The sequence below is a fragment of the Nerophis ophidion genome, linkage group LG12, assembly GCF_033978795.1.
Source record: "Nerophis ophidion isolate RoL-2023_Sa linkage group LG12, RoL_Noph_v1.0, whole genome shotgun sequence".
Classification (NCBI taxonomy): domain Eukaryota; kingdom Metazoa; phylum Chordata; class Actinopteri; order Syngnathiformes; family Syngnathidae; genus Nerophis; species Nerophis ophidion.
This window is the reverse complement of record NC_084622.1, coordinates 9939989-9952333: the sequence shown is the minus strand read 5'-3', so window position 1 is coordinate 9952333 and position 12345 is coordinate 9939989. Positions and strand designations below refer to the sequence as shown.

Below are 12345 nucleotides of genomic sequence, written 5' to 3'. Positions count from 1 at the left end.
GCTCTGTTCCATATTAAAGCTTCACAACAAACAAAGAAACACCGGCTGTGTTTGCGTTGTTACAGCCGGCCAAAATACACAATTTTCTACCAACAGCTTTCTTCTTTGACGTCTCCATTATTAATTGAACAAATTGCAAAATATTCAGCAACACAGAGGTCCAGAATACTGTGTAATTATGCGCTAAAAACAGACTACTTTTAGCCGTGGGTGGTGCTGGGAGAACATGTCCGCTACCACCAGTGACGTCACGCGCACGCGTCATCATTCCGCGACGTTTTCAACAAGAAACTCCGCCGGAAATTTTAAATTGCAATTTAGGACACAAAACCGGCCGTATTGGCATGTGTTGCAATGTTAATATTTCATCATTGATGTATAAACTATCAGACTGCGTGGTCGGTAGTAGTGGGTTTCAGTAGGCCTTTAAAAGCGGACATGTTCTCCCAGCACCACCCACGGCTAAAAGTAGTCTGTTTTCAGCGCATGATTACACAGTTTTCTGGACATCTGTGTTGCTGAATCTTTTGCAATTTGTTCAATTAATAATGGAGACGTCAAAGAAGAATGCTGTTGGTGGAAAACGGTGTATTTTGGCCGGCTGTAGCAACACATACACAGCCGGTGTTTCTTTGTTTGTTGTGAAGCTTTAATATGGAACAGAGAGGTCAAGCGAACATGTTTCTCTACCACATGTCAACCGGCAGGTTTCGGTGAGAAAATGGTGGTAATAAGTCGGGTCTTTAAAGGCGTACTGAAATGAGATTTTCTTATTCAAACGGGGATAGCAGGTCCATTCTATGTGTCATACTTGATCATTTCGCGATATTGCCATAATTTTGCTGAAAGGATTTAGTAGAGAACATCCACGATAAAGTTTGCAACTTTCGGTGCTAAGAGAAAAGCCTTGCCTCTACTGGAAGTCGCAGACGATGACGTCACATGTTTGATGGCTCCTCACATATTCACATTGTTTTAATGGGAGCCTCCAACAAAAAGTGCTATTCGAACCGAGAAAACGACAATTTCCCCATTAATTTGAGCGAGCATGAAAGATTCGTGGATGAGGAAAGTGAGAGTGAAAGACTAATAAATAAATGATAAATGGGTTGTACTTGTATAGCACTTTTCTACCTTCAAGGTACTCAAAGCGCTTTGACACTACTTCCACATTTACCCATTCACACACACATTCAAACACACCGATGGAGGGAGCTGCCATGCATGGCGCTAACCAGCACCCATCAGGAGCAAGGGTGAAGTGTCTTGCTCAGGACACAACGGACGTGACGAGGTTGGTACTAGGTGGGGATTGAACCAGGGACCCTCGGGTTGCGCACGGCCACTCTCCCACTGTGCCACGCCGTCCCTGGGAAGTAGGGAAAAACAAACAAAAACACTAAACGGCAGAGCGATTCAGATGTTATTAGACAAATTTACTAGGATAATTCTAGGAAATCCCTTATCTGCTTATTGTGTCACTAGTGTTTTAGTGAGATTTTATGGCCGTACCAGTACAACCTGAAAGTCTGAGGGGTGTGGCCACATGTGTGGTGACCGCCAGTGTCTCTGAGGGAAGCCACGATTCTCAACGAGGTGAAGGCAGCCGATGGGGCCGGGCAGAGTTTTTTTTTTTTTTCCCTCCTCCTCGGTAGAAGCATCCGACGGTCGGGGGCGGCCGGTGGGAGGAGGCAAGAGAATCTGCAGCTGCAGGTGCAGGAGGAACAACGGAAGCTCTCCGCTCATGTCTACGGTAAGAGCCGACTTATTAGCACCATTTTCTCGCCGAAACCTGCCGGTTCGCTTGACCACTCGGTTCCATAGTGAAGCTGCACCATCATCTTTCGGGAATGTAAACAAGGAAACACCGGCTGTGTTTGTGTTGCTAAAGGCGGCCGCAATACACCACTTCCCATTTACATCTTTCTTCTTTGACGTCTCCATTATTCATTGAACAAATTCCAAAAGATTCAGCAACACAGAAGTCCATAATACTGTGGAATTATGCGATGAAAAGAGACGACTTATTGCTGTGAACGGTGCTGGAACAAAATGTCAGACTGCGTGGTCGGTAGTAGTGGGTTTCAGTAGGCCTTTAAGGTGACGAAACGGGCTTTTCAGCAGTGTAACATGACTTGTCAAGAGGGATTATCATATCAGATGTTGAAATGTTTACGACAAGAAAATTGTCCCAATGTTGCTCAATTGCATGAATGTGTTCAATCTTGAGATCAAACGCTCAATTACTGTCGATACGCACGTTACCTTGTTGGCATTGCTGTGGTGCAGGTGTGATGTCCAAGATATGTAGAGAGGATCTGTCTTCAATCCTAGGCAACGTGTCCCTTGTGAGTCGACTAATCTTGGACGCCGGTCTGACTGCTGAGCTGGTTGACGTGTGGAAAGTGCAGAAAGTGTGAGTGCCAAACCTTCTCAGATCTAAAGGTACTATCATGTTGTCCTGGTTTTGAGGTTCATTTTGCGTGGAAATCTGTGTTGGACGTGCACGGTAGGGTGGTCCCGATACCAATATTTTGGTCTTGGTACTAAAAACGTAATTCGATACTTTTCTATATAAAGTGGACCAGAAAAAAATGGCATTATTGGCTTTATTTTAACAAAAAAATCTTAGTGTACATTAAACATATGTCTATTATTGCAATCGAAGTATCAAATTGTGTCATTTATCATTGGAATATTTTGTCAACATTACAAAGGACAAGCTGTAAAAATTGATTATTAATCTACTTGTTCATTTACTGTTAATGTCCATGTTAAATTGTAAACAGCCAAATAGCTAAACCTAGTATGCATATATCTAAAAAAAAAAGGTTTTTAAGCCTTTTTTAAAAAGCATCCACAGTCTGTGGTGCCCTCAGGTGGTCAGGGAGAGCGTTCCATAGCATGGGAGCAGCGGAGCGATAAACTCCATCGCGTGCACTAGGGTTGTACGGTATGCCGGTACTAGTGTAGTATTGCGGTACTAATGAATCAAACACGGTACTATAGTCTGTTTGAAAGGTACCGGTTCGCCATGTTTTAGTTTTTTGACAGGCATAATGGAAAGTTGTTGTCAGATCGTGAAGAAGCTGGTTTAACGAGCTGGACACATGAGGACTTTGAATACGACCAACGTATGATCCTGTAACTACTTGGTATCGAATCGATACTTAACACTTAACATGGATATTATCAAGTCGATACTACTATGATTACATCTTTTTTTTTTTTTTTTTTCAAATTCATACCTTGTTTATAAACTCAGGAAATACGTCTCTGGACACATGAGGACTTCGAATACGACCAATGTATGATCCTTTAACAACTTGGTATCGAATCGATGCTTAACATGGACATTATCGAGTCGATACTACTATGATTACCTCAATATATTTTTTTTAAATTCATACTATGTTTATAAACTCGGAAAATACGTCCCTGGACACATGAGGACTTTGAATACGACCAATGTGTGATCCTGTAACTACTTGGTATCGAATCGATACTTAACGTGGACATTATCTAGTTGATACTACTATGATTACCTCAATATACTTTTTTTTAAATTCATACTGTGTTCATTAACTCAGGAAATACGTCCCTGGACACATGAGGACTTTGAATACGACCAATGTATGATCCTGTAACTACTTGGTATCGAATCGATACTTAACATGGACATTATCGAGTCGATACTACTATGATTACATCAATATTTTTTTTTTCAAATTCATACTTTCTTTATAAACTCAGGAAATACGTCCCTGGACACATGAGGACTTTGAATACGACCAATGTATGATCCTGTAACTACTTGGTATCGAATCGATACTTAACATGGACATTGTCTAGTCGATACTACTATGATTACCTCAATATTTTTTTTTTAAATTCATACTATGTTTATAAACTCGGAAAATACGTCCCTGGACACATGAGGACTTCGAATACGACCAATGTGTGATCCTGTAACTACTTGGTATCGAATCGATACTTAACGTGGACATTATCTTGTCGATACTACTATGATTACATCAAAAACATTTTTTTAATTATTACTATGTTTAGAAACTCAGGAAATACGTCCTTGGAAACAAAAGGACTTCGGATACAACCAATGTATGATCCCGTAACTACTTGGTATCGAATCGATACTTAACCTGGACATTATCTAGTCGATACTACTATGATTACATTAATATTTTTTTTGTATTCATACGATGTTTATAAACTCAGGAAATATGTCCCTGGACACATGAGGACTTTGAATACGACCAATGTATGATCCTGTAACTACTTGATATCGAATCGATACTTAACACTTAACCATGGACATCTAGTCGATACTACTATGATTATATAGATATTTTTTTTAATTAATACTATGTTTATGAACTCAGGAAATATGTCCCTGAACACATGAGGACTTTGAACACGACTAATGTATGATCCTGTAACTACTTGGTATCGAATCGATACTTAACATGAACATTATTGAGTCGATATTGTCTTTGAATTTTTTTTAATACACTGTAGTACTTTGAGGTTGTTTACTCAATATAAAGTGTTTTTTACAAATAAAATCTATTATTATTATTATTATTATTATTAAATATTCCTTTTAGGTGATGTGTAAAAAATGTCCATATTCCAAGTTATGTTTCCTGACTGTTAAGTAGGAATGCGTACAAAATGCTAAATACTATATCAGGTTCGAATTGGACCAGTTTCCACCAGCTTGAGGTTCTTATGCCTGAGTAAGGTCTCGGCACGTGTACAAACCACTCCAAGAAATAAAATAAATGAGGGAAAAATCCTGCGGGCGACATTTACACGCATGCCAAACTTTGCTACATTGCAGGCGGTCACGTTATTAAAGCCGCTAAAAATATTTGTGATAGTCGGATTTATGAAATAAACATCCTTGCAAGTGTCCTGTGATCGACTGGCGACCGGTCCGGAGTGCAACCACAACACCAAAGTCTGATGGGAATCATGGGACCGGCTCCAGCACACCTGTGGACCTGACCAGGATAAGCAGTTAGCAAGTTCCTAGCCCCCCCCCTCTGTAAAATTCTCAAGGGACTTTGGTAGTGAAAATTTGAGAGGGTCTCTTCTTCCCCAGCTGCGACTCGCAGATTTACTATTTGTCAGCGTGGTCCACGGCGATACTTGACTGTGTTTTTCCATCCTCTCAGGAACGGGACCCTGGCCAGGTTTGTGGCCACAGATGGAGGGATCACAAGAGTCTTCCCAAGAAGGTATCATCTCGACTTTCTCCTTCCTCGACTTCTGGCGGTGTGAAACCGGCATTTCGAGCTTCGGCCAATTATGTCGGCATGCAAAAATGTGCCGTGAAATTGAAACAGACTGTGATATTTTTAGGTCGGCTGCTTCTCTCGCCTGCCGCCCCACTGGGTTTAGGTCCATGGAGTACTTGGTCTCAGTCCACAGATCCAGAATCCACAGGCCTCCTATTTACAAACCCTGTTTCCATATGAGTTGGGAAACTGTGTTAGATGTAAATATAAACGGAATACAATGATTTGCAAATCTTTTTCAACCCATATTCAGTTGAATACACTACAAAGACAAGATATTTGATGTTCAAACTCATAAACTTTATTTTTTTTTGCAAATAATAATTATAGGCCAACAATACCGGCAGTCCGATATTATCGGACATCTCCACAGATAACGGTTTGAATTGGTACAGGTTATTGGGGACTGTTATTACTCACGGATATGTGTCGCGGTGTGACTGCACGTAAGAAAATCCTCGTCTCCATGGCAACATCTCTGTCACTTCCACTCATTTTCCGCTTTTCTACTAATAGATAGATAGATAGTACTTTATTTATTCCGTCAGGAGAGTTCCTTCAGGAAAATTACAATTTTCAGCACAATCCCATTCAAGATCAGACAAACATTACAGGGAGACAGAACAGGATCGCTGACGGGTCTGCCGGCTTCCAGCGCCCCTTAAAATAGAAGATTAAAATAAAATTAAAAAATCGGTCTTAGCCTAGGCCCTGGAGTGGGGGTGCAGACTGAGGCCAAGGGAAAAAAACAACAACTCATAGCCATAGTACACATCCCTCTTACATGTGTGTAAGAGGGAAACATCAAACATCAAAGAACACAGAGGACATTAAAGACATTAAAGCAGCAGATGCAACCAGACACTTCTACATACAGCTATGAATAAAAAGTAAAATAAACATATCCACTGTGGTGGCCTCTGCGGTGTTCCACGCCATCGTCCGCTGGGGTGGAGGGAGGATGGCCAGAGACAGGAGCAGACCCAACAAAGCAACCAAGACAGCCGACTCCACTCTCGGCCAGTGTCCAGTCCGCATGGATGAGCGATGATACGTCCAAGGAGACTGAGGTGTCCGACACCTGCTCACCAGGCCAAGACACCGCGAAGCCTCTCCGTCCCAGTAGCTCAGTGCTAGTTCCACAGTCCTGTCCCCTCATCCGCATCTCCTCCAGTCCCTCCAAACAGACTCTGGTGTAGAAGAGACCCAGCAGCTGGTCTCCATGGCCAAAAGGCTCCCGGGAGGCAGATCCAGAAGTCCACAAAAAAAGCACCACAGAGGTCACGAAAGTGCCACCCCCTTGTCACACAGTCCCAAAGGGTCCCGGACCAAAAGGCAAAAAAATATAATACCACATGAGAACAAGAGGGAAACACAAAAGGATGACACAAGAGCACAGAGCTCATGCCAACAGCAGCCACTACAGCAGCGCCATCTTGGAAAAAAAAACAAAAAAAACGCAGGGGTAGGCAACCCTGAACGTTGAAAGAACCATTTTGGAGCCAAATAACACAACATTAGACTTTCGTATTAAGGTGGGGGCCGCAAAATAACGTTACACGGGCCGCAATTGGCCCGTGAGACCCCTGATTTAAAGTATAACAATTCGCAGAGAGACAGCTCTTATGGCAAAATACTTGGGACACTTGTAATTAAAAATATATCACTGTATATGAAAAAAAAACCTGGCAAAAATGGTATAACCAGTCTTGGAAGATGATCATTCAGTTTAAGTTTTACACTAAACTGTAGTCATTTTAATCATCGATATTCTGGTTTTAAGAGACAGTAAAATACATCAAGAGAATAAATAGTGGGGGTCAGGAACAGCTTCATTTTTAGATCAAGCTGAGTGGGACATTATGGAGTCATTCATTTCTGAGGGAAAAAAAAAAACATGGACTCATGAAAAACCAAACAAAAGCATCTGGGTTTTATAACATCTGACAGTCTCCAGGGCTTGTGCTCAGCCAGTGACAAACTGTCTTGCTCCAATTTTCTCTGATTTCTGTTGTCAGATCAGCTTGGCAGGTTGAAGTCTTGTCATGGACCATTTTTCTTCAATTTCCGTCAACAATTTTCAATTGGATTGCGATCCAGACTATTTGCAGTCCATGACATTGACCTTAGGCATCTTTGTTTAATGAGAGTTTAGAGAGTTTTTGTTCTATGGCAAGATGCATTATTATCTAGAAAAATGTCATCATCCCCAAGAATTTAGAAAAGTGTCCAAAATGTCAAAGTAAATGTGTATATTTAAAGTTAATGACAGCCATCTCTCCAGTGCCATTGCCTCATTTACAGCCTCATATCATCTATTACCATGGAAATGTGCATCTTTTCTTCTGCTTGAAAGCCAGTGTGGATTCCGCAAGAAACGAGGACCCATCGACATGGTATTCGCTCCCAGGCAGCTTCAAGAGAGGTGTCAGGAGCAGAACTCCGACCTGTTCTCCACCTATGTCGACCTGACCAAGGCCTTTGACACCGTCAGCAGAGAGAGTATGTGGAAGATTTTGGCAAAGTATGGTTGCCCAAGGAAATTCATCGCTTTGGTGATGCAGTTCCAAGACGGCATGCAGGGCAGGGTCCAGGACAGCGGAGAATCCTCTGACTCATTCCCAGTCACAAACGGGGCCAAGCAAGGCCAACACTGGTCGGCCTCATGTTTTCCACCATGCTTACAGGCGCCTTCAGAGACAAGGATGTTGGTGTCAACCTTAGGTACCGCACAGATGGCAAACTGTTCAAACTTCGTAGGCTCCAAGCAAAAACCCAAGTTCTGACAGACATCATCAGAGAACTACTGTTCGCTGATGACTGTGCCCTCAACCCTGTCTCGGAAGCCGACATGCAACGCAGTGTTGACATGTTCTCCAGCGCCTGCACAAACATTGGTCTTACAGTCAGCACAAAGAAGACTGAAGTCCTTCATCAGCCCGCGCCAGGAAAGCGTTACGTTGAGCCCAACATCACTGTCAATGGCCAGAGACTCAACGTAGTGAAGCGCTTCACCTACCTTGGCAGCACACTGTCTCAGAATATCACCATCGATGACTAAGTGAACACCCGCGTAGCCAGAGCCCGCTCCACTTTCGGTAGACTGTATCTGAATGTCTGGAACAGAAGAGGCATCACCACTCAGACCAAACTGGAACAGTACGGGGCAGTGGTGCTCTATGCATCCGAGACATGGACAGTGTACCAAAAACATGCCAATAAGCTTAATCACTTCCACACAACAAGTCTCAGGAAGATCCACGGCAGCAAGTGGCAGGACAAAGTCCCAGATACAGAAATTCTGGCTAAAGCAGGTCTCTCTAGCATCTTCACCGTCCTGATGCAGTCCCAGCTTCGCTGGGCAGGTCACGTAACCCGTATGCAAGACAAGAGGCTGCCCAAAAGACTTTTCTACGGCGAGCTGCAACATGGCCAGAGGTTCCAGGTTGGGCAAACAAATCGCTTCAAAGATACACACAAAAGCGTTTGCCATCAACCCAGACACTTGGGAACAATCCGAAATGGATCGAGCAACTTGGCGCTCTTCCATCCACAAAGGTGCCAATTTGTGCGAAGCAAACAGGACCACCGCAGATGAAAAGAAAAGGTAAGGCCGAAAAGCCCGTGCCATCAACCCACCTGGAGACGTCCCACTCGTCCCATGTCCCTTTTGTACCTGAACCTTCCGTGCCAGGATCGTCCACTTCAGTCATCTGCGCACGCAATGAAAGAGCCAGTCCCAAAAACTCTACGATGACTAGAGTGGTCCTCGTCGACCCAACGGACGAAAAACACAATGCGAAGCCATATGTCCAAGCGTGGCTCCATGATAAAAGAGCGGGTACTAGACACACCTGCCTGTAGTCCAGACCGGTCTCCCATTGAAAATGTGTGGCGCAATATGAAGCGTAAAATACAACAACAGAGACCCTGGACTGTTGAACAACTTAACCATTGTGTGGTGTTCGGGTCTGTGGGACCCGTTTTCATTTTTCATTAAAAGAAAAATGATACAATTAATTAATTTTTCAAACTGAGACTCACTGACTTCGGCTCATTTTCTGTGAAAAACATGTATCAGAACACATATTTAATGACCATACACCTTTTAATGCCTCAGAATCAAACACTTTATTGGGATACTTTTACCTTATCCCAATAAACATCTGCTCAGTATTTTAACATAAAAGTGTTCGATTGTGAGGCATTAAAAGCCACAAAATGCAACGGGTCCATCAGACCCCCAAACGCTGGCTGAGTAACAACAATATGAACGTTGCACGGAAAATTTCCTTGCCAGTTTCTGCATCCCACAGGGATTCTTCTTTTGTGTTTCTGCACCTGCGGTTCCCACACAAGGTTGTAACATTGTTTGTCAACACTGTCTGCTCTCATTTTCTCGCACATTTGACCCTATGATGTTCTGTGTGCCTACACTCTGCCCTCCTCCTGTCTAAGCCTGTTGTGTGTGTGTGTGTGTGTGTTTGTGTGGTACACAGAACATCAATTTCCACACTTCTATTAGCCCTGGGTCCAGTTACTCAGCCAGCGTTTGTGGATCTGATGGACCCGATGTATTTTGCGGCTTTTAATGCCTCACAATCAAACACTTTTATGTTAAAATACTGAACAGATGTTTTACCTTATCCCAATAAGCATCTGTTTATTGGGATACCTTTACCTTTACCTTAATCCAATAAACATTTGTTCAGTTATTTTAACATAAAAGTGTTTGAACGTTTTGCACCGAAAATTTTTCTGCCAGTTTCTGCATTCCACAGGGATTCTTTTTTTGTGTTTCTGCCCCTGCGGTACCCACAGAAGGTTGCAACATTGTTTGTCAACACTGTCTGCTCTCATTTTCTCGCACATTTGACCCTATGATGTTCTGTGTGCCTACGCTTTGTGCTCCTCCTGTCTAGGGCTGCTGTGTGTGTGTGTGTGTGTGTGTGTGTGTGTGTGTGTGTGTGTGTGTGTGTGTGTGTGTGTGTGTGTGTGTGTGTGTGTGGTACACAGAACATCAGTTTCCACTCTTCTATTAGCCCAGGGTCCAGTTACTCAGCCAGCGTTTGTGGGTCTGATGGGCCCGTTGTATTTTGTGGCTTTTAATGCCTCACAATCTAACACTTTTATGTTAAAATACTGAATAGATGTTTACCTTATCCCAATAAGCATCTGTTTAATGGGATACCTTTACCTTTACCTTAATCCAATAAACATTTGTTCAGTTATTTTAACATAAAAGTGTTTAAACGTTTAGCACCGAAACATTTTCTGCCAGGTTCTGCATCCCACAGGGAATCTTTTTTTGTGTTTCTGCACCTGCGGTTCCCACACAAGGTTGCAACATTGTTTGTCAACATTGTCTGCTCTCATTTTCTCGCACATTTGACCCTATGATGTTCTGTGTGCCTACACTTTGAGCTCCTCCTGTCTAGGCCTGCTGTGTGTGTGTGTGTGTGTGTGGTACACAGAACATCAACTTCCACACTTCTATTGGCCCCGGGTCCAGTTACTCAGCCAGCATTTGTGGGTCTGATGGACACGTTGTATTTTGTGGCATTTTATGCCTCACAATCAAACCTTTTTATGTTAAAATACGGAATTGGTGTTTACCTTATCCCAATTAACGTCCATCCATCAATTTTCTACCGCTTATTCCCTTTTGGGTCGCGGGCAGCGCTGGTGCCTATCTCAGCTACAATCGGGCGGAAGAAGGTGTACACCCTGGACAAGTCGCCACCTCATCGTAGGGCCAATAAACATCTGTTCAGTTATTTTAAAATAAAGGTGTTTGATTTTAAGGCATTAAAAGCCACAAAATGCAACGGGTCCATCAGACCCACACACACTGGCTGTGTAACAACTATATGAACATTACACAAGGGTTTAACTGGACATCAAGCAAGAATGGGAAATAATTTCACCTGAAAAGATTTAAAAACATTTTTTCTCAGCTCCCAAACGTTTAGTGAGTGTTGTTAAAGGAAAGGTCATGTAACACAGTGGTAAAAATGCCCCTGTGCCAACTTTTTTGCTATCTGTTTCTGATATTAAATTCAAAGTTAATGGTTATTTGCAACAAAAACTTGACTGGTTTTGGGTTTTGTACACTATGCTAATAACTTCAAGTATCAATTTCCATTACTCTGACCATGCTATCATTTTTTTAGCGCCGGGGAAGATTGGATGGAGAACCCCGAGACTTACGAGTCCAGCTTCTACAAAAGATCCCTGGACAACGAGATGTACATTTTCACCGCGCCGTCTTTTAACGGTAGGAACTTAATACCCTGCGTGTGCCCGTTTATGCACTTTGGTGGCTGAGCCTCGCCGGTGTGGTCTGGCCCGCAGCCCACCTCTACTCTCTGCCTGCGGATGTCATCCCAAGCCTCCTTGGCAGACTCCGCACTCGGATGACATCACGCTCTTTATCCTTTCTTACAGTGCGTCTGTCAGCACTCATCCTAACCCTTAGTCCTGGACCGTGCGTTTCCTCTCTTACTTATCTCCGATAATCTCTCCAGCAGACATCAGGGGAGGCAAACAATGAGTCGGGGTAACACACCACTGGATTAACACGTGGGCTGGCTTCACGGCCCCCCAGCCGGTCAGCTCAAACTAAATTACAAGCGGCTAAAAAATGTTCGGAATGTCCCGACAAAGGACTGCAATGGTTCTGTAACGCCGCCAGCTTTGACAGCTATGACAGGATTTTCAGACCAAATGGGCCGTGAGTCCGGTTACAGATCTACTTGTTTGTCCTTCCCGCAGTTGCACCGGACGGCCGGGAGAGTTTGTCGGAGTCCGGTATTCTTGTCAGCAAGGCCGTGGAAGTCACTGTCGATGAAGTCACGCTTAAGCCAGCAGGTCAGTGTCACTAGTGCCACATGGACCGGCTGATTGCCACTAAGGTCTGAACCAGGGGTGTCAAACTCGTTTTAAATTGGACGGTATGGCCCGAATGGGAGAGTGACTGTGCCAGCAACCTGAGGTTTCCTGGTTCAATCCCCACCTTCTACCA

At 43.4% G+C, this 12345-nt stretch overlaps 1 protein-coding gene across 1 annotated transcript in view; it reads left to right on the top strand.

Moving 5' to 3' along the window:
• The window catches only part of LOC133562944 (voltage-dependent calcium channel subunit alpha-2/delta-1), a 311591-nt gene that overhangs the window by 248934 nt on the left and 50312 nt on the right, over positions 1-12345 (top strand). The window contains exons 27-30 of the mRNA XM_061916789.1: positions 2335-2416; positions 5199-5261; positions 11495-11598; positions 12096-12191. Coding sequence (XP_061772773.1) covers positions 2335-2416; positions 5199-5261; positions 11495-11598; positions 12096-12191 — 345 coding nt within the window. The remainder of the gene's footprint in view (positions 1-2334; positions 2417-5198; positions 5262-11494; positions 11599-12095; positions 12192-12345) is intronic.